General features: G+C 39.7%; 1 protein-coding gene across 1 annotated transcript in view; it reads left to right on the top strand.

Annotated features, from left to right (window-relative positions):
- The window catches only part of beta'COP (coatomer subunit beta'), a 161,641-nt gene that overhangs the window by 69,192 nt on the left and 68,877 nt on the right, over positions 1-23,572 (top strand). The window contains exons 9-12 of the mRNA XM_067150540.2: positions 1,290-1,540; positions 4,521-4,859; positions 15,591-15,825; positions 22,811-22,967. Of these exons, the coding sequence (XP_067006641.2) occupies positions 1,290-1,540; positions 4,521-4,859; positions 15,591-15,825; positions 22,811-22,967 (982 nt within the window). The remainder of the gene's footprint in view (positions 1-1,289; positions 1,541-4,520; positions 4,860-15,590; positions 15,826-22,810; positions 22,968-23,572) is intronic.

Here is a 23,572-nt window from a genome sequence, read left to right as displayed (position 1 = left end):
TTATACACCAGTTCTTACATACAGTCTTGAAACCACAACACTGACCAATAGAGATAATTCCAAACTCCAGGCAGCTGAAATGAAATTCCTACACACTATGTCCAGAAAACCAGGAAAGACAAAATTAGGAATGAGAAAATTAGAGAAGAAGTAGGAATAGATGATTCTCTCCTCAATAAGATTCAGATATCAAGACTGAAGTGGTTTGGTCACATGAAGAGGATGTCAGTAAACAGAACTGCAAGGAAGAAATTTTTACAGAAAGGAGAAGGAAGATGATCCATGGGACGGCCACGAAGGAAATGGATAGATTTAGTTAAGAACGATGTACTGCTGAGAGGTCATGATTGGGACAAGTTGGTGGAGGAGGGATGGTACAAGGACATGATGAGATGGAGGAGGCTCATATACCACACCCGAGAAACTGGAGATGGTTTAGGATGATGATGATGATGATGTTGGGTAAGAGGGCCCATGCAACTTCTGTCAGAATGTTCACAAGGGGCCACATCCTCACTCTACATTGAAAAATGCCATTAGTTGTAAGCCCAGTACGGCTGACAAGGAGTCACAATTCAGTGCCAGAAGTATCCAAGGACATGTTCGGCTTGCCTATTGCAGGTCATGCTATGTAATGACCATCGACAACTTGCAGTTCTGGGTATGAGATGATAGGCCTAATGATGTAGGGAGAGGGTAAAATGTAGTGTCGGCACATAGCCGACTCCTGTCGAATAACACAAAGAGTTCTGCTCTAGATTTAACGTCCTCATCTGAAGGATGAATCACCATCAACAGGTCAACTGCCATCACTCCATATGAACACTACAGAGGGGTTTGTATTGTATTGAATCTAGGCTTTTGGCATGTATCACAAATTGTAGCAGAACAACATATAGTGCCGTGACCTGAGGGATGACATACAGACATGGTTAGCACAGTTGCCTTTAGTCTGTTTTCTTGGTTAGTACATCATTTTTCTCAGTCCCTCAGTCTCAGTTAATAACTTGTTATAATTTGTTGTTTTTGTCAGTGCAGTATGTGCAGGTTAGTGTTAGTTATACAGTAGTACACTGTTTCTACTCAATAAACTCTGTTTAGAAAACATTGCCACCAGGTAAAGTCCTTTGATTCTTGTGCAGATTCTCAAGTAACTAATGGTTTCTTTTCTCAGTGAAGCTCCATTTGCAATAAGTTCCTATTAGAATTTTTGTTATATTTCATTTAGGACCTTGTTCGATCCTGATTTTTTCTGCTGTTAAATAAGAATATTGTCTTTGCTCTGGCAGGTATTTTTGGTGGCTTCATGTTGGGCGTGCGTTCTGTCACCGGATTAGCTTTTTACGATTGGGAAAGTCTGGACTTGGTGCGGCGCATTGAGATTCAACCCCGGCATGTGTTCTGGTCTGAGAGCGGTGAACTTGTATGCTTAGCAACAGAAGAGAGTTACTTCATCCTGAAGTATGATGCTGCAGTTGTGACCCGTGCTCAGGAAACAAGAGAAGGGCTCACTGAAGATGGAGTGGAAGATGCTTTTGAAGTGAGTAATCTTCATTCGTACTCTACTTACATCTCATATTTGTTTAAGTATTTACGTTTTTGTGTGTGTGTGTGTGTGTGTGTATAATATGAGTTTTAACCTTTTCACTGCCAAGTTTTTATGACCAGCGGAGCCCTCTGGGCCTTTTTTTTTTTTTTTAAAGGAAGAAGCACTTTCACAGATACATGTTTACTGATACAATTAATGGAATGCATATCGTCCCCTTAGCTCCGCAGCCCAATATGAGGTTGGGGATGAAGTGAGGTTATATTTTACACCATATTTTTACGGCCGGATGCCCTTCCCATTGCAAATCTCAGTTGAGAAGATAATGAATATGAAATAAATGATGGTGAATGGTGGCGACTTGGTGAATGGTGGTGAATTGTACTTACAATTCAATACGGATCAGAACCATGAAGTTCATAACCTATGAATGAAACTGGGTAAGGAAGTGGAAGGAATCAGCTGTGGTTTATGAATAGGAACTGTCCCGACATTTGCAAAAAAAAAATCTTAGGACAGCTGACGGTGGAGTTAGAACCCATTCGCTTGCCGAGTGCAGAGCTTGGCTACTCCGCTCGGTGATACTATTACTGAAATATAATATGAAATTTTTGATCCAAGAACTCGTATTATCGAAATCATTTACATTTGGGGAAAAATAATTTATCTGAGGAAGGGTTGACAATTCTGCATGAGATTCATCATTACTACTTTGTCTTGTACTTTCTTGTAGTTCAGTATCGCCAATTAGATATTCTCCATCTTCATTATCAAAATATAGTACTCCAGAATCGCTATTTATGAGGAAACATTCAATTTCTTCATCAACAAGAGATGAATGTATACTTCAAGACACCATGATGGCTACACGTAAGCGGGAAAGATGTTCCATTCCAACAAAGCTGAAATAATGCCAGATCGCTTTCAAAACACACGAAATGGAGTGGTATATCTGCTGTACAGAACTTCCTTGAGCATTTTCACGGAATCTCAAAGCATGACACGATATTATGTACATTTGTAAGATCGGTGAATTACACACTGCACCAAAACACACACATATATATACACGAGGCATGGCGTTCAATAACGTATATATACGGGTTTGGCAGTGAATGGGTTAAATATAAAGAATACTTTTTTTGTATAATTTAATGCTTTGACTCGACAAGTGATTGAAGGTGATCAAAGTATTGTGCAAATATACACTCAGCGGGACAGAAGTCGCAGAATATTCTCCCAGTATCATGTGGAACTCCCTCTGGGTTAGTGAAGTATTGCAACTCAACATGCAGTGATTCAAGAAGTGCATGGAAGACCTCTGGAGTGAAATCAAGTCCTGCTGTTTCAATAACTGCCATACCTCACTAGTATTTGTGGATGGGGAATCATGGACACAAACAAACCTTTCTATGATGTCCCGTACACGCTGTGTTGGGACAAGAAGAAACCCATAACAACCTGATTGACTTTGAATAAGTTGTACCCTATTCCAGTACAATCTAGAAACATTCACTTCACAAATGAAGGAGCTTGTTAAACTACAGACTTGTGAAATGAAATTCCTCAGAAATACGATGCAAAAGGAACAACAAGATCATACAAGGAGTCAAAATATATACTGGGGAACTGGGAAATCTCTGGATGAAAGTTTAAAATGATCACATATTCAGTGGTTTGGGCGTGTGAAAAGATTGCTAAACACAAGAGTGGTACATGCATTTATGGGAAGGACCTTAGGAGAAAGGAGGCCAATGGGAAGACCCAGAAAGAGATACCAGTAGCTGGTGAAAGACAATGTGAAGTGAAGAGAATTGGATCATCACTATGCAGATGGAGGCATACTTAGACAAGTACTATGAAAGACTGCATGTGGAGGCTGAACTAAGGATAATACTGATCAAAATTCAGCTTGATTTAAATAAACTGGTTTCAGCGATGTAAGCTCAAGTGAAACCTTATTAGTACGTTCTTCATTAAGGTATTTTCTCAATTAGCAAGTCGTAATTTGAGTTATTGGTATCCTCATGTGGGAAAAAAATTCATCTTTCAATGTGCATGATATCAAACACATCTGTAGCCTTCTTCGCTCCCTTTTTTTAAAGAAGATACTGTATAATATCAATATAAATGGTCCGTTATTGGACATTATAATACCAATATAATGTGAATTGCTCTTCTCACATTTGTACTATGAGACATTGAGCTTTGCCAAGCAGATAGAATCATTCATGATGTACGCTGCCTAATGGCTATGCAAGCTGGCCAATAGCTGCACTTGTTCTCAAGACGTGTTAGTTGTGTTCAACATGATGGACGGTGGAGAAGAAATAACAGTGAGTAGTTGTGAAAAAAGGAGTTAGAAATTATGATTAGTGGAAAAGAAAAAATGCTCAAGTGTGTAGAAACTTAGGATTAGAGGATATCAGTGATAAAATGAACGAGGTGGTTCTTGCAAAGTGGCATAGTGTTGTATCTAAGTGCAGCTTGCAATGAGTGACAGCTAATGTGAGCATGCCTCACTCACTTTGTCACTTATAAATTAGAGTGGTGTGTGTGGGACGTAGTTTGAGTCATGTAGCTGTTAGCTTGCATTGGGTTGATAGTCGGTTCAGACCCCACGATTGGCAGCCCTGAAAATGGTTTTCCCAGTTTTCAAACTAGGCACATGCTGAGGCTGAACCTTAATTAAAGCCTCAGCCGCTTCCTTCCCAAAAGACCTGTCTGAGTCGGTGCAATATTAAAACACTTGTAGAATATCTGAACAGCATGAAAGTTTATAGCCAGTTTTGTTCATTGTTTGGTCAAAATTTTGTTGTTATTCTTTGCAGATTTATTCTTGTTACTACTTGAGTTCTCTTTTGTTCCTTACTATAGTTGATTGTTATATTTGGTTATAACTTATTGGAAGACTTGCTGTTACTGTGTTTTTGTTTATTTTACTCATGTATAAGACTTCATCTTGTTTTTCTAGTTCCTTGGTGAAATCCATGAGACAGTTCGCACTGGCCTCTGGGTTGGTGACTGCTTCATTTACACCAATGGCGTGAATCGTATCAACTATTACGTTGGTGGCGAGATCGTTACCATTTCACACCTCGACCGCACCATGTATCTTCTGGGCTATGTGCCACGTGACAATCGGCTCTACTTGGGAGATAAGGAATTGAATGTGGTGTCTTATTCATTGCTATTGTCAGTACTTGAGTATCAGACAGCTGTCATGAGAGGTGATTTTGAGACAGCTGACAGAGTGCTTCCCACAATTCCCAAGAGTCAGCGCACTCGAGTGGCTCACTTTCTTGAGAAGCAGGTGAGTTAAATTTAATGAAAGACTATTCTAAACATTTTAAATTAGATTTTATAGAATTTATTTTATTTTTCTAGATTTAAGTACTACTATTAACACCATATTAAGTTGTGACTAACAGGTAATTACTTCTCATCTTAAATCATGTTCTTATTTCCTTTGTTATAAGAACTTGTTTTGTATAAACTTTTTCTCTTGACACCTTTAGTGCTTTCCTTGTAGTGTCGCCAAACTGAGTATACAGTAAAACCTCTCGTTTACAGATATTGAAGGGCTGTAACAATTTTTCTGCATCTCAGAGGTGTCCTTTTTTAGGAGGGAAGTTGCAATCGAACTGATAGAAATTGATTACAGTATAAATACTCTAAAATTGAATTGGAAAGGGTCAAAAAGCAAGTAAAAAAAATCATGCAACTTATTTTTACCAGGTGCATAATACAGAATCTTAGATCTCTAAATCCCAGTTGTCTGTAGTCAGAAGATAAAGCAAGCTTAAGGACCAACAAACATCTATTCATGTCCGTATGTGAGTGTGTCCATAAATGAGAGTTGATTTTGTAATTATTTCAGTCTGGACATGCAAATCTGTCCACATTTGAAGAATTGTGGAAGTGTCCGTAAGGAGGGATTTCATTGTATAACATTTCCAGTTCTGTGGATATCTTGGACATATTCCAAGATGTGATCCTCCTCATGCTAGTGCAGCTAGGACTGTGTGATCCACTAGGGGTCTCTAAACTGTTGGAGTAAAAAATTCGTACTGTGACTATGCATAATAAGGTCAGAACACTGCTTCAGAGATTATCTTTACATTGGTCTAGTTTCAGACCTACTTGGCTGGAACAGGGGAATCCTTTCCAGTGCTTAGGTGTGTATTCTCCCAGGATGGTAGTATACTAATTGAAATTGAATCAAGTTGGAACAAAGTTAATGTAGTAAGCTCACAGTCGCGATCAACAGTATTCTGTAAGAAAGAAATCAGTTACTGGCCAAAACTTTTTTACATTGGTCTGTTTTCTGACTGACTTTACCATCAGGGAGTACAGTCTGGGTGGACTCAGGATATTCTGTTCTTATGCTGGAAGTACGGACATGAAGGTAGAAAGAATGATTATTGGTGCAAACAGGTGGGAACATTGAGGAGATATAGGCTAAATTAGAAATAGCCTTGATTGATGAAACTGTGCATATAAATCAGCTTTGGTGGTGGGGTCATGCGAGGTGAACGGAGGATAGGTTACCTAGGAGAATAATGGACTCGGCCATTGAGAGTAGGAGAAGTTGAAGGAGACCAAGGCGACTATGGTTGTAGTCGGTTCTTAATGATTTAATAAGTGATGTGGAACTAAATGAGGCCAGATAGCTAGCTGCAAATAAAAGATTGCAGAGAGACTTACAAATTCGTTCAAAACTGGGGGTTTCATTCGGGTTGCACAGGTTGCTGGCTGAGGTGGTGTGCTTCTCAGAAATTGAAACTGTTTAGCCTAAAGTGATATTTAGGGCAGTTTTCCAGCATTAAAGTTTGTAATGGTCAACTTTGTACTTACAGTAATATTAAATTCTTTCAAGGCCCACCTATTCAATACAATGAAGTTTTATTGTGATTCAATCACATGTTAAATGGTACTAGTTTCGGCATCTATGTGCCATTATCAGCCTTAAGTACAAATTAAACAATATATATATTCCTAAAACATCTAAAACACATTTTAACACATTATAAAATACAATTACTGTAGTGATACATGAGATAAGTTAAAATTATGATACAGTTGATTAATGTGATATAAAATTCTTAAAATTCCGGCTCTTCGTTACATAGTTCAGTCTGTGTACGTCCGGGATAAGTGAATTTGTGCTGTTGTATGCTATCTATGTGAATGACATTTATTCCTTTGATATTAGGTGGTTCTGGAGAAGTTTACTTTGATCATGTAAGATCGTGATATAAATAAAGATGAATTCCCACTTCAATTTAAACCTGAAGGAGAACGGAGTATCCTAATGATTCTAGTAACTTCCATATATTGCTTCCAACGTCTAACTTGGCTATTTTCTCCTCCAGGTTTAAATTGAAGTGGGAATTCATCTTTATTTATATCACGATCTTACATGATCAAAGTAAACTTCTCCAGAACCACCTAATATCAAAGGAATAAATGTCATTCACATAGATAGCATACAACAGCACAAATTCACTTATCCCGGATGTACACAGACTGAACTATGTAACGAACAGTCGGAATTTTAACAATTTTATATCACAGTAATCAATTGTATCATAATTTTAACTTATCTCATGTATCACTACAGTAATTGTATTTTATAATGTGTTAAAATGTGTTTTAGATGTTTTAGGAATATATATATTGTTTAATTTGTACTTAAGGCTGATAATGGCACATAGATGCCGAAACTAGTACCATTTGACCATTTGACATGTGATTGAATCACAATAAAACGTTATTGTATTGAATAGGTGGACCTTGAAAGAATTTAATTTTACTGTAATCCCACTTCAATACGGAACCAATGAAATTCATAACTATAAGCAACTTTGTACTTGGTGGTTTTACTGCTGCCACTATGGCTGCATCTGTCAGTGAGCGATAAGCCGCTGTTCAATGGCACTCCCTAGCAAGACTACATAGACAACAGAATGGAAGAAAAATGCGATAGTGGTATGTTTAACGGCATAATTTTGTTTTAATTGCGTAGAAGTGAAAATCGATTGCCACAGTAACACTGCGTATTCAATCATTTACACACAACCAGCTGTCTTATCCTAGGTTTAACCCCATGAGTGCTACGCCCGCCTATAGACGGGCTGACGCGGCCGGTCCACCAGTGCTACGCCCGTCTATAGACGGTGCGCGAGAATTTTAATTTTTTTTAAGTTTCCGGCTCACTTTCGAGTGCGAATTTAATCTCTAACATGTTCTGCCATCTGTTGAGCATTATGTAGAACTAAATGATCAGAGATTATAGCTTCAGGAAGTAACTTACAGAGCTTTTTGTAGATGTCTGTGGAGTTCATCTGTGATGTAAACAAACATGGCGGAACAACAATTTAGTTGATCTTGCGGCAATGTTATTTCAGATCACAGAATCTTTCCGTTATTAACCACAGCGGAAAGTGATGATGGAGATAATCATTTTAAGGAATTGTTAAGCGATTTTGAAAGTGAGAGTGATAGAGTGCCAAAAATATTGTATGTGAAAGAGAAACAGAGCCTCCTTCTAAATGAAAGAAGGAAAGCACAGTGAGTACAAAAGCCATTTTATCACTAATTTTGTGGCGGACGGATTACTTTTCTTCAGCAGAGTTTCAGGTAGCTGTGACAGGCTCTGAGGGCCAAGTAGTGTTTGATGACTACCCGAAAATCATTGATATTTTACAAACTTTTGTGCCAGTGGTGTTGGTGCAGATAGTTGAACAAATCGGCATCACAAACAACCAGTAGAAAACATTTAATTATCACCACATTCCAGGTTTGGAAAGTACTTCAAAAAATATCAACTTGTATACTTCTAAGAAGTTACATGTATTTGTTTCCTGCAGATTTTAGGAAATAATATTTTGGCCTCTTTACTTTGTATAAAGATAATGCACTAATGGGCACATAAGATTAATTTTGTTTTCTCTCAATATAATATTGAAAATAAGTGTAGGATTTTCCATTTGCATTTAGATTTATAAACAACCAACATTTGTAAAGATTTTAAGATAATCACCCCACTGATAAGTTACAAATTGAGGCTTCTACAATTTTTTTTACATTTGAATGAAAAAACTCGGCACTGAGGTACCAAACAGTCAACTGGTAACTCAGCACTTAAAAGCTTAAGTGCATATGGAAGTACAACTTGTACAATCCAGGTATGTTTATGAACATGTTCAAAAACCCTGCACAGTTTTCTTTTAAATCCAGTGATTTTGGTACAGTCTGTGCACTAATGTAAATTCTTATCTTTGTTCTGAGGTGGTACAGTTCTTTTCAGGCACATTCCCAAAGGAGCTGAGCTGCACATACCAGCCCTTCTGCCAATTTTACATTTCTGGCAGTACCAGCAATCAAATCTGGGCCTAATAGTGCTATACATTACACTACGGAATTGGACATTTGGTACACTATACGAAGGGACATCACTAGCAAAATATATGTGGGGTAAAAATGTCTTGTGCATTGAACATTTCTTCAGTAATATTGCTTAACAGCTTTTAAGAATAGATGGAATTGAAAGGTACAAAATTTTATGCACATTGATCATTTTCTTAATAATAAAGTTCATGTCTGTGCCAAGTACCTCCAGTAGGCATAAGAAAAGGAAATGAAGTATGAACACCATGTGAAGTATGTGACTTGCTTTTGCTGCATTGTCACATTTTCTGATATTAATTTCGTGATTAACTGTGCATTTAGGTATACATTAATATATATATATATATGGTACTCTATACTGGGTGGTCCACCAGCCCCTTGCGATCCAGTTTTATGCATCCCTTCATATTTACTATAATTCTGAAAGACATCGGTCCCTCTCCCCAAACCGGGGTAATATAACAAGATGTGTGTTTACAGGCTAGAAGACAACAGGAATTGTGAGCGCCACTATTAATTCATTATGGGTAACTCGAATTAACCTGTAAAACGAGTACAGATACGCAGATCACGTACTTTTAAACAGGAGGTGGACGCACAAGCCGGGAGCACAGTACTGTATAGGCTGGGAAGTGGGAGCCGTACTTCAAGTGTCGCAGTAGCTCGCATGGCAAGCGGGCAGGGAGATATGTGATGGTGGACAGTGCTCGAGGTAAAAGGTTCGAATCCCACATAAGAATTTTTTTTAACAGCCATTTGCCTGGGATGTGGTAAGGTTGCATACTTGATAGCTTCCAAGGACTGATTTGTTTGTTTGACCCTGTAAAAGACCATATGTATCGTTACATTGGGTATGGTGTTGGGTTGGACGAGGTTGTGGGGATGATGATCTGTGGCCAGTATAGGCTGGTAAGTGGGCGCTGCAAGTCAAGTGGTGGGATGTGTGGTAGTTGACTGTGCTTGAGGGTTAGAAGGTTCAAGTCCCATGCAAGTATTTTTTTTTTTAAAGCCAGTTGCCTGCGATGTGGCAAGGTTGTATACTTAATATCAGTATTTTTCACAGACTGATTTGTTTATTTAGCCCTGAAAAGGGCCGTTGGTATGGAGTTGGATTGATAGAGCTTAGGAAACATGTGACAGGATTTAAGTTATCCACGTCGTTCAACGCAGTACCTTCACGGTCCATACAGAGCTGCACACGATGGGACCGTCTGGCCCATTGCAACATCTCTGGTGCGGCATGCGTCGGTGATGAGCTGTCTAAGGTGACTAGGACTGGCCGGCTCGTATGCATACACCAGATGTTTTACATGGCCCCACAGAAAAAGTCCAGGGGTGTAAGATCGGGTGATCTAGTGGGCCAGTGGACAGGTCTTCCCATTCCCGTTCATTTATCAGGATACGTCGCATAGAGATGGTTCCGGATGACCACCACCGCGTGTGATGGAGCTCCATCATGTTGAAACCACATCCTGCAGCAGTCAAGGAGTGGCACATGTTAAAACGGTGGTCGTTCATCTTGGAGAAACCGCAGATAGCGTTGACTGGTCAGATGGTCCTCAAAGAAATGGTGACCGATGAGGTGATCGCCCATGATTCCACACCATACATTCACGCCACTGTACCTGAAAAGCCGTCTGTTGCACGCAATGGGGATTGTCCAGACTCCAGTAATGCATATTATGGCGATTAACACGTTGGAGACCGTGTCTTAAGGTGGCATATGGGCAGGCAGACCACCATATTTTGAAGGTTTTTAAAAAAATTGTAGGAAATAGTAGGTATGTTGCAATTGTAATACATATAATATCATCAAAAAATTTGTTTATTCTACAGATTAAAAAGTTGCATTAAGATATATTGAATACTTTTCACATTACATATTTTCCAACAGTATGCCTTTTTCAACAACAAAAAAAAGTCTGACAACAAAGTCTTACACATTATGAGCTTGAGTGTGGAATAGTTTGAAGCATTCAGGGACACAAAGTGCTACAGAACACATTGGATACCACCAGCCTGTCTCTTTTCTCGATACTTCACCATTTTTCTGCTTTTCCTTTATCTGCACAGGCTTTGCAAGTGCATTCAAATCACCAAAAGTACTCGGTGAATGTGAATCTGTCCCTGCCTTTGAATTTTCATCGCTTGCGTTACTTCGTTCTAAATGAGTCTCCAGTCATATGAAGATAATGAAACATTAGCTAAATAAGCTACAAAGTGCAAAATCACACCTGGGTGGAATATGACAGAATAGGTTATAAATACCTTCATCACTAACATGAAGTTCGAAATAAGGGTCCAGATCTCAATCATCTACCTCTTCTTCTGAACCACTGCCATCAAAATTTTTTTCAAAAATCTCTACAATTCCACTTTCATTCTATGATCCAATAATGATAGCAGAAACAAAACACAGTCTAAACACTTCGCACGATGTAAACAAACCTCTGAAAGCGCGCGCCTTGAGCAGCTGGAAGCAAGGCTGCGTGGAAGCATGGAGTGTAGAAGTGAACTCGAGCAAAAATAAGCTGCTATAAGTTTGGGAAAACAACAGAGGGCATGAACGCTCGATATAGCTGTTATAAAAGTTCTTTAAAGTGGTGGGTATAGTTTCCGCCCGATTCTCGCTGTGGCTGTGTTGACAATATAACAAATACGCGGGCCCGAGTTAGCCTCAGGCGTGGTCAGTCTGAGCTGTTACCCCATCCCGATACACACTCAGGCTCGGTCTCCAATGTGTTAACGGTTCCATTGTTGTGGAATCGTGCTTTGTCCATAAATAAGACAGTCGCTAGAAAGGCAGGATCAGTGTCCACATGCTGCAGGATCCATTAACAGAATGCCACCCAGGCATCAAAATCATGGCCATGGAGCTCCTGGTGTAAGTGCAGATGATATGGGTGAAACCGGTAGATATGCAAATCAGCGGAACCTTGATTCTCCGTTTTTGGACGGACCATGGTAAAAAAAACTTACTACACGGGAAAACTGAGAATCTAGGAACGAATGAACCATCAACAATTTGGCTAAACATCACAAAAATGAAATATGGATACTTATAGTCTTACAAACACCCCCTAAACCAAATCAAACTACAGCCCCAATGGGCTTTCCGCCTACTAAGCGACTGCTGCTCGGTCCAAAGGCCTGCAGATTATGAGGTGACGCATGGTCAGTGTGACGAATCCTCCTGGCCGTTATTTCTGGCTCTCTGGACTGTGGTCGCCATCTCACCATTAGATAGCTCCTCAATATTGAAGGTAATCGTAGAATGAGTGAAGCTGGAACTAGCCCTCATATCTAGGTAAAAGTGCCTGACCTGGCCGGCAATCAAACCCAGGCCCTCCGGGTGAGAGGCAGGCAAGTTAGACAGCAGGGCTGGCTTTAAAGATTAATTACCGGTACGCGACTTAAAAATCTCGAAACTTTACATTCAGTTTTACCGGGAAAAACTTTGTCAGTTTCCTCTGAAAACTTCTTTCAGTTCAGCAACTTTGATCAGTCAAACTCTTCGAAAAATCTAATACCCGTAACACCAAGCCAAACAGCAATCGACCACAAGTAGTTTTTAATTCTCTGATCTAATAAAATAAAGCACATTAGGTACAAAAGCGCCCAACATGATGGCAAAATCCCTTTTTTTTCCCTTATCTTCCTTTGTAATTTGGTGACCGGTATACTGTTCGTAGTCAGTTTATGGAAATCTTGTCATCATCATCATCATCATCATCATCATCATCTGTTTACCCTCCAGGTTCGGTTTTTCCCTCGGACTCAGCAAGGGATCCCACCTCTACCGCCTCAAGGGCAGTGTCCTGGAGCTTCAGACTCTTGGTCGGGGGATACAGCTGGGGAGAATGACCAGTATCTCACCCAGGCGGCCTCACCTGCTATGCTGAACAGGGGCCTTGCGGGGGATGGGGAAGATCGGAAGGGATAGACAAGGAAGAGGGAAGGAAGCGGCCGTGGCCTTAAGTTAGGTACCATCCCGGCATTTGCCTGGAGGAGAAGTGGGGAAACCACGGAAAACCACTTCCAGGATGGCTGAGGTGGGAATCGAACCCACCTCTACTCAGTTGACCTCCCGAGGCTGAGTGGACCCCGTTCCAGCCCTCGTACCACTTTTCAAATTTCGTGGCAGAGCCGGGAATCGAACCCGGACCTCCAGGGGTGGCAGCTAATCACGCTAACCACTACACCACAGAGGCAGACATGGAAATCTTGTACCACATAAATTAGGCCTACATTGACTTTTAAATGTTATGCTGAACTCGAGAATATGGTTTTGAATGTAAGTATCGATTCTCAAGTTCTCAAATGCATTATATTCAATTCTGTCCATCACTAATTACAATCAAATTGGAAAGAGAAAAGATATCAGTAACACTTCCAAAATTACAGTTATTCGCGACCTTGAGCTCAGCTGGAAAGCGCGCTCGCTGTACAAGTCTGTATGAGTGCAAAATGATGCAAAGTTTTTAAATGTAACGTGCGCAAATAAAACGACTGCAGTTTTTATAATATTTTAACACAAAAACATGAAATTCCCAGTCGTATATTAGGACCAAAACAGCAATAGGCAATCCCAAAACCTCCCATGGCTTTATGTATGTAAGGTCCAACAACTGTTCTGGTCTCGATAACATAATCGTATACAGTAATATTGAAATACTAAAATTGTGTTGCTTAAGAAGGAGCAGTTTCGATTCCTGCCTGAAAGCCCAGTGACTATAGAGTGCCCCGAGGGAAGTGCCGAAAACCTGTTCGGTGATACACTCGAAAAAAGTAAAAATAAAATAAACATTAACCCTGGACATAATGTAGACGTTTTGCAAGTACGAATATTTGGAGAAACTCGTTCAGTCTTCAAGTAGAGCTGCCAAAATGCGCTCTTTTTCGTTCCAATTGTTGTGGACACACTCTGCTTTATGATTTCCGAGGATTCTCTAAATAATACCATCCAAATGCGATGCTAAGATGGTCCGTCATGCACGTTCACCGACGATCGCTTTTCCAGTACAGTAGGCTACTTCCTCAAATTACCGCATTGACGGAATGTTAACAACATGATCAGTAAGTATGCCGTAGCTGTCCTTTCGTGAGATACAGTTTCTCGAAAAACGCGTGATTGAGCATTTAGCGTTGATGGGACTGAAATTTCTGGACGGTTGATCCGAGGAATGGATAATGCAGGACTTTTACAACATGATTTAATTATAATGCTCACGGGACCACGTAATTTGAACGAATAATACGGGAAAACGTAGTTTCCGGGAACGTATAATTGAGGTTCTACTGTATCCTCATAATGGATGCTCGGCTTATATTCATTTCCTGTGTAATGGTCCGTGTGCTAGTATGAGGTCAAACACGACCTCTTCATTGTCGGCAGACGTCATGAGATGATCTTGAAAAGGCCGTGTCCTTCCCAGGGATGCAGTATACCGCAGGCATCTTTCCACACTCCGAAATGTCATGCCCGTCAGTTGTTGTCTATCCGGATAGCGTTCTTGGTACAGGCATTGTGCCTGGTATGCATTCTGTGTAGCTTCTCCATAGATAAGTAACATATCCACATACTCGTCGCTGGAATACATCTCGAGGCAGTGAATAACTTTGTGTTGTGAATTGCTTCGAAGGAGTGGAGTTCGTGGAGCTACATACTTACCTGCCATCGCATGTTGCTATCATTCCAATGGGGGCATACTTTGGCCTATCTGTGATCTATGAAGCTTGGAACATGTACAACATAGTTAACTGGCCACAGACCATCATCTCCTCATCTTCATCCAACCCAGCACCATACCCATTGAAACAATACATGTGGTATATTACAGGATCAAATAAACAAATCAGTCCTTGGAAGCTATAAAGTATGCAGCCTTACCACATCCCAGGCAACTGGCTGTTAAAAAAAATTCTTATGCGGGATTCGAACCTCCTACCTCAAGCACTGTCCACTATCGCATATCTCTCCGCCCACTTGCTACTACGACACTTGGCCTATACAGGACCGTGCTCCCTGTCTGTGCATCCACCTCCTGTTTTAAAGTACATGTTTTGTGTATCTGTACTCGTTTTACGGGTTCATTCAAAGTACTCATAGTGGTGCTCACGATTCCTGCTGTCTTCTAGCCCGTAAACACACATCTTGTTATATTACTCCGGTTTAGGGAGAGGGGCCAATGTCTTTCAGAATTGTAGTAAATGTGAAGGGATGCGTAAAACTGGATCGCAAGGGGCTGGTGGACCACCCGATATATAGGTGAAACTACTACATTCTTCTTCTTCTTCTTCTTGTTTACATGGACTTGCCAGAAAGGTCCTCTTGACAGCAGCTTGTCACTTGCTGAATGCTGCTGCCATAACAGCAGTGGTCAGACCCCCACGCACTGAGGACAAAGCTGGCTGCACCAAACTCTAACGCTAAAAAAACTGCCCTAAATATCACTTTGCGCCAAAACCGCTTCCCAGTTTTGAACTAATTGAGTGTGCCTTATTATTCAATTCACAGAAGCTTGGAGACTGGATGTTCAAAGGCATAACAGTGTATAGTGAAGTATGTATATATGATCTGGTAAAAAGACAATTTTTTTTTTCATACTTTACTGTTAATTCTCGCTTGTAGGGTTTCAAACAGCAGGCTCTGGCAGTGTCGACAGATCCTGAACACAGGTTTGAACTGGCATTGCAACTTGGGGAGCTAGAAATAGCTCACACTCTGGCAAAAGAGGCTGCTTCTCAACAAAAGTGGCGCCAGCTGGCTGAACTGGCTACATCGAAGGGGCAACTTGACTTGGCTCAGGAATGCTTACATAATGCTCAGGACTTTGGTGGATTGCTACTGCTAGCCACATCATCAGGTAACTTCTAGACTTATGGCATAGAATTTTTTAAATAAAATAACAGGGATAAGACATCTTTTGGTTTGTGACTGAAAAATTAACTGAACATGCAGGTTGATGTATGTTTTGGTACGTCTCTTTTATGTCCCAAAACTAAGCTAACTTTGGAAATTTAGTGTATACTTCAGAATGTTCTCATCAAATGAGCTATGAGTGTACCGATCTGAAAGTCATATTCCTCCTTTGTGTGGTGACAGCAGTGCACGAAGGGAGTAACTGAAGTTGAACAGTGCTTTTATGTTAAGCTGTTTGCCACAGTCACATTGCTCGCGTGTGTTGTTTAGAGTGCAGTTTTGGTGCACCCTATCGTATTATGGCAAGGTGGATAGAGACCTTCAAATGGGGAACAGGGATAACTGCTGACTTTCCTCTCAATGAACATTCTGTGTCAGTTTACAAATAATTTTTAAGTAACTGTCAGGTTCTTCCGTCTGCCGAAACTAATTTTGATTAATAAATTTATAAACTACTAGAGGACCTGTTATAAATAGGTCAGATAACTCGTCTTGATGTGCCTGTTGTAGTCATATTGTTTTGCCTGCCCTTTTCAAAGGTTTTATGAACGTTTGGTAGAAGTACTTTATGGTATGCCGCAGTTTGTAGCCAGAATTCATCCATTCTGATGTCATCTTGCCGTCTGTTTGGTAAAAATCTATCCATATATTCGCTTTTTTATCCTTCACTTCTTGATGTAAAGCTTGGTATTGTGTCAGAAGACAGTGGTATTTTTAACTGCAGTTCTTCTATTTAGAATGGTTGTCTTGTGAAAAATGAAATGGCGTATGGCTTTTACTGCTGGGAGTGTCCGAGGACATGTTTGGCTCGCCAGGTGCAGGTCTTTCGATTTTACGCCCGTAGGTGACCTGCGTGTTGTGATGAGGATGAAATGATGATGAAGACAACACATACACCCAGCCCCCGTGCTGGCGAAATTAACCAATGATGGTTGAAATTCCCGACCCTGTCGGAAATCGAACCTGGGTCCCCTGTGACCAAAGGCCAGCATGCTAACCATTTAGCCATGGAGCCGGACAGGTTGTCTTGCGAGCTCGTGGTTCAGTCTTGGAGCGTTTTTTGCCAGGCAGACTTTTTTAAGATACATAGCCTTTACTCTTTCTAGTGTAGCTAGGTTATCCTTCGATGGGTGTTCCCAGATAACGTCTAAGGCATATATCATGATTGGGTCTGTACATAGGTTTTTTCTCTTAGCAGCATGTACGTTATTAGGAATGCTCTGCCATCTGTTGTACGGTAGAAGTCCGTTATAGCGAGAATTCATAACAGCGAAAAATTTACCCGCTATAACGGATTGTCGTTATATCCGATTTTTAAATAAAAGTCGGAAACTCCTTCATGTACTTTAAAATCGGTATGAAACGGCAGTCAGTTTGTTCAAAACTTGCATTTCCACAGATGATATCCACACTATGGCTTTCTTGTTTGTTATTTTTCGTAATCCGATACTACGTGAAAGTGTATGTTAAATTTCATTCTGAAAAAAATATAGTTCCGTATTTCTCCGAATCCAAGATGAACCTTACTTTTTCCTTCAAGAAATTTTAATCAGGCTCAAAAAAAAGTTTGTAAAATCATACAGGCCTACGCATTTTTAGACTATTTTTAGACGCCGAACATTGACTTTCGTCACGCCGCTTTTTTTTTTTTTTTTTTGCGGCTGCACAATTATTCTTTATTTCCGCGGGTTTAAGGGCCATTAACTTAACATTGGCATCATAATACCGAAGAGAACTCGTTGAAAATTTTCCGGCAATATCTATTCCATGCGTCTCTATAATACAACGATCCATCAGGAAATTATTCTTGCTGTCTATAAAACTGTTACTTTTACGCAGCGTCAGATATACGGTAACCGGCTACCGCTACACGCACATCTCGCTTGTCGGGTGCGGCCAAATTCAACGGCTGGCGATGTATAGGCCTAATCGCGAACGTTGAAAGTCAACGAACGAGTTTATTGTGCCACGGTCTGGCCAACCGCCTTTGCGTTTTTCGTGCACACAATTTCATCATCGACTTCTTTAAAGCATCCTTGTTGCGGACCACTGAATGCATTTTTTGTACAGTACGCATTTTTTTACCTCTTTGTCTTCACGCTAACGCCAAATATTGGCTTTAGTTGGGCCTATGCCGTATTTTCTTGCGGCTGCACAATTATTCTACGTTTCCGAGTGTTTAATAAACATTAACTTAAAATTGGCATCATATTATCAACTAGAACCCATTTAAAATTTGCCGGCAATACCTTTTCCACATATCTTTACAATATGACTATCCGTCACGAAAATATTCCTGCTGTCTATAAACCTTAATTTTACTAAGCGTCAAGTACAATAGACGCGTTATGACTCTGCCACTCAGTAGCCATGGCTTTTCTAAGAATTCGAAGGGCCGCATGTTTTGATGCCATTCTGCAGATTTGAGAAACTCACAGGCACTGTACACTGTACAACCGGTAGCGATGTGTAGTAAAGAGGCGGTCATTTATTGTCAATGAGTTCTGTGCGCGTGTGAAAAGAAGCAGCGTGGTTACCTCGGTAGTTGCCAGTGGTATCTATTAACTTACTGTTAGGCCGCGAATGCTACAACCCTGAGTTTTCACATGAGATTCTGAAAAAAAAAAAGTCTTGGATTCGGAGAAATACGGTATCATTCCAGAGATTTCTGTGGCAAACACCTCAGCTTTCTTCTTCAAACAGCGTCACCTAACCTAACCGTATATGTAGCCTATCATGAAAACATATTTGATACACATGTAGAGAGATAACCTCCTCGCGAAAAATTTACATGTAAATAGCCGTAACTAGACGCGAGAAGATATGAAATATCCTCTGAAATTAGTGATGTACTCTGCCATATCTTGAGGTGTACGACATTCTTACGTAATTTCCGTATATAACACTAAAATTAAGATAGGCCTATTGTTTATTCAGTCTTTATTTTTACGAGTTAACAACTGCAATCGGCCACGTTATTTACGCATTTATTACGAAAATGTGTTATACTCTTTCATTTTGAATTTTCTTTAGAGAACAGCAGTCGATGGGTATTACTAATCAACTCCAACACATCGTCTTTGAATGTCAACGAGAGAGATCGCAAATGCACAGAGTGAGAAAACTATACCGTACCGAAGATGATCGATCACATTTTGTTGCAAACGTTTCAGTTTTCTTATTCAAACAGCGTCACATATCCTAACTTAAACGTACTATACGTATGATGAAAACACACTTCAAGCGCCAGTAGAGAAATTCTACCTTTCTTGCTATAAATTTTCATAATAGCCTTTCCGTAATTTAATCAGACGCGACAAAATACAAACTAACCTATGAAATCAATTAAGCACTCTGCCATATCTCGAGGTGTATCCCATTCTTACTTAATTGCAGTATTTAGCCTCAAAATTAAAATTAACCGTTATCGGACACGTTATTTACACATTTATTACGAAAATATGTTCTCTTTCATATTTAATGTTAAAAACTTCATAATTGGTCCGTATTGAAAAAAGATTTACAAATAAGAGATGAGAGTATATGATTGAACAGGTGGAAAATCATATACTTTCATCTCTTAATTGTTCTCTTTCATTTCGAATTTTCTTTACAGAACAGCTGTCGACGGATATTACTAATCGACTCCGACATCGCCTTCGAATGTCGACGAGAGAAATCGCTTGTGCACATAACGAGGAAAAGATGCCGAAGGTAATCGATCGCATGCAATATCATCGCTGGGGTGCCTAAATGTCGGTAACGGAAAAAAAATCGCGCGCGCTTAATCGCTCGTAACAACGGATGCGCCAGTGTTAGGGTTCTCGCTGTAACCGAAGGGCGATACACAGTTTAATATAGGAATTTTGAAGGGACAGAAAAAAGTCGTCGCTATAGCGGAGTTCTCGTTATATGCCATACTCGCTATAGCGGACTTCTACTCTATTTGTTTGGAAGCTGGAAAGGTTAGAGAATCAAAGAGTATCTAGCAGGGAATAGTATTCTTCTGTGATCAGAGGAAGTGTATACTCTATGGCTTGACATGTAGTATACAAACATGGCTGCATGCAGTGACATTACTAAGCATCAGAATATTAATGAAAGTGTTTGTCGCTTAGCAACCTGCTAAGTACAGAATGTGTTGTGGGTTAGGGTAAGCCTTTGCCTGCAATTATTGGAGCAATCATTTAATAATTTGATTTTATGATTACTCAAAGTTGGCTAAACTTTAAAGACCTATCAGTGCCTCATGATTCACTGGCAAGTACCCTAATTCCAGCGAGAATAAAACAAACATGAAGCATATTAGTCCAGTAGAACACACGGATGGATTTGTCAAAGCTGTTTTTAGTAAACTCTTTTAATATATAGATCTGAAAATGAAAATGTGTGGAACATTATTATACTTGAAAAAAGAAAATCAAAATAGAATGACAGGTTTCGTTCTTAAAAGAACATCATCAGATTCTATCAAATCACTTTCAAATATTTTTGCTTATTTCAGTTTAAATACAGTAAAACCTCGTTAATTCAAAGTCATTGGGACTCAAAAATCGGACTTCGAATTACGTGATTTCGAATTAACCGCCAATTCGCAATTCAGAAGTACCAACCCTTGGCGCGTTACAAAATATTCTAAGGCCCGTTACTGCATGCATTTAACCTTGATTCACACTTTATACCTTTCAAATGCCATGAAAAAAGAACTATTTCCAAAATGTATCCAAGAAGGTGCATTTACAGTATTAAACAATACACTCGGATATCTCACTGATAAACATAACCTCACGCAATGAAAGAAAGAAAAAAAAAAGCACGATTCAAAGACGAGGAGAAATCTATGCTCTCTCCCATGTGCAAGTGCTTTATTAATTGGATTACTATACTGTATGCATTTTAGATGCCTTGTATTTACACAGAAAGTACCCGATGCCCTTAAAATCGAACTTTCTTATGACTCTATCCTTGTACGATTTCCCGCCATGGCACTTTTCTCATACTTCAGAAATGTAAACACTTGCCGCGTCACGAAGTATTCTAAGACCCATTAATACATGCAATCACCTCGATTCACAGTTTAAACCTTTCAAATACCATTGAAAAAACTATTTCCGAAATGTACCCAAGAAGGTGCATTTACAATGTTCAAATAATGCACTTGAATAAATCACTGACAAACATAACCTCACGCAACGAAAGAAAAAAAATCGCACAATTCAAAGACGAGGATAAATTATGCCGGTTCCCCTGTGCAAATGCATTATTTTTTGGATTTCTTTACTGTTTGTATTTTTATTATAGATGCCTTGTACTGGCATGGAAAGTGCCCGACGCTCTTAAAACATTGTGGCTTATTGAAGTTTCCTGTGACGGGGGAATAAAGTATCCCGCTTCCATGTGCATTGCAATGCACTACTATGACCCCCATCCCTCACGCTGTACGATTTCCCGGCTGGCAATTTCTCCTTTAAAACAATAAAACCGTTTGGGCTCGCATTAAAATAAAGCAATGTAGTTTCACCGGCAATGTCAATATTGTTCGGTGCCTACGAATTTATTATATTTGCCACGTTTTTTCGTCAACTGTCGGCATCGCCAGTGTTCACGGATTCTGTTTTCCCGCACACTGCACGTTGCAGGTTGAACACACAAGAATTCCGATTTCATTCAACTTAGCAATCATGAAGCGCACTGTAGACCCACCGAAGTGAGTGTAAGTGCGGAAAGCTACCCCTCCACGTTCCGGAACGCGTGTTCTATTATGACGCGGAGCGGATAAATTTCGAGTTGAAATTACTCTGTAACATACTATCGTTTTAAAATGTAAAGGCAGTTTCGAATTAAAAGTCTGAATTTCGGTAATGGAGCCGACATTGTACTTCGAATTACGAATTATCCGTATTTCGAATTAAACAACTGAAATAACATGCAAAACTGTATCTCATGTTTCCGGGAACAAGAGCTTCTTCAAATTAGGCAGGATTTTGAATTAACCGATTTCGAATTATCGAGGTTCTACTGTACTTAGGGACTTCAAATTTGGAACTTATCTTAATGAAGTTCTGCTTTGTCTCCACTCCAGCATATAATAAAACACCTCACATTATATGCTTTTCCCATTACCACCTTTGCAGCAGAAACCTTTGCCTTAGGAATGACAGAAGATCGACTCTTTGGAAATGTGGTGCTACAGAAAAATATTAAGAATACCTTGGATGTCACTCTGAACCAACAAGCCCATCCTGAAGTAGCTCTGCATCAAAATAAAGTTATCGACCCTTATCAACCAGCTAAAACTTAGGTACTTTGGTCATATTGTCAGAAGACCCAGGGGACTGGAAAAAATAATCATTGAAGAAAACATTGCTGGCCAAAGGCCCAGAGGACATGCTCCATTGAGATAAGTGGATCAGCTAAGGCACCTAAGTGGAGAGAACCTGCAGTAAGCAGTTTACTTTGTCCAGAAGAAAGACTCATGTAGACCAGTCGTCGAGGGCCTCTCGAGGTGATGCCACTACGCCCTTACAGAGGGTTAGAATATGAAAAGAGAGAGATCTTGATTTAATTTATAACCAGACATTTTTGATCAAATATCTAGATTTTTCGTAATGATTTCCTTCTTCTTTTCCCACTGCAAGTATTATATCTACTTAGCTAATTATAGAGACTAGTTCTAGTGCCATTATCATCCAACTATCTATCATTTTAATTCATATTGAATCTTCAGTAAATCTGCTATTTTCAGTGTGATAAATTTGTAAATTTAAAGCTGATGAGAGGTTTTACCAGTATTTTCTTATAAATGTTACTTGTACCTGTACTTGTGTTGTAATAGATTGAAAAGGGGTCAAAAATTTAATACAAGATTGGACATAAGAGCATATCATGTGGAGAGTTAGTTTCATTGCATAGAGTTTATTTGCCCACAGGTAATCTACCCATGGTACAGAAGTTAGCGGATACATGTGATAAGGTGGGACGAAACAACGTAGCCTTCCTGTCGCATTTCATTCTGGGAGATTTGGAGAAATGTCTTCAGATTCTAGTCGAAACTGACAGGCTTCCCGAAGCAGCATTCTTTTCCAGGTATGCTATTTTATACAGTGTAAACCAAAGATAGAAAGCTAAGAACAATTTATTATTGATGGTACATGACAAGCCATGCACATATTGTGGATAAGAGAACATGGAAAATTTATGTGTCTTGAAGAGTAAATGACCTCCATATAGAAACCTAAAAGCAGTTGTAAATGATGCATATTAGATAGTAATAACAAAACGTTACCATGCCTGGCCGAGTGGGTCAGGTGGCTGAGGCACTGGACTTGTGACCCTAACTTGGTAGGTTCGGTCCTGGCTCAGTCCGGTGGTATTTGAAGGTGGTCAGATATGTTAGCTTTGTGTTGGTAGATTTACTGGCACATGAAAGAACTCCTGCGGGACAACATTTGAGTATCTCCGAAAACCATCAAAAGCAGTTATGTAAAACCAATAACACCATTATTATTATTATTATTATTATTATTATTATTATTATTATTATTATTATTATTATTAGTGAATCGTCTTTCTTTCCCCTTATCCAGCTGCTGTTGGGTCAGGGGATTTATTTCACTTTACCTTCCTCTCTCTTTCCACCATTCCTCCTCCATTTTGTTCCAGTTCAGGTTTCTTCTTCTTGCACTCCTCTT

This window comes from Anabrus simplex, chromosome 6 (assembly GCF_040414725.1).
Source record: "Anabrus simplex isolate iqAnaSimp1 chromosome 6, ASM4041472v1, whole genome shotgun sequence".
In the NCBI taxonomy this organism is placed as follows: domain Eukaryota; kingdom Metazoa; phylum Arthropoda; class Insecta; order Orthoptera; family Tettigoniidae; genus Anabrus; species Anabrus simplex.
Note: the sequence above shows the minus strand (reverse complement) of the source record. Positions and strands in the feature narration are given on the sequence as shown.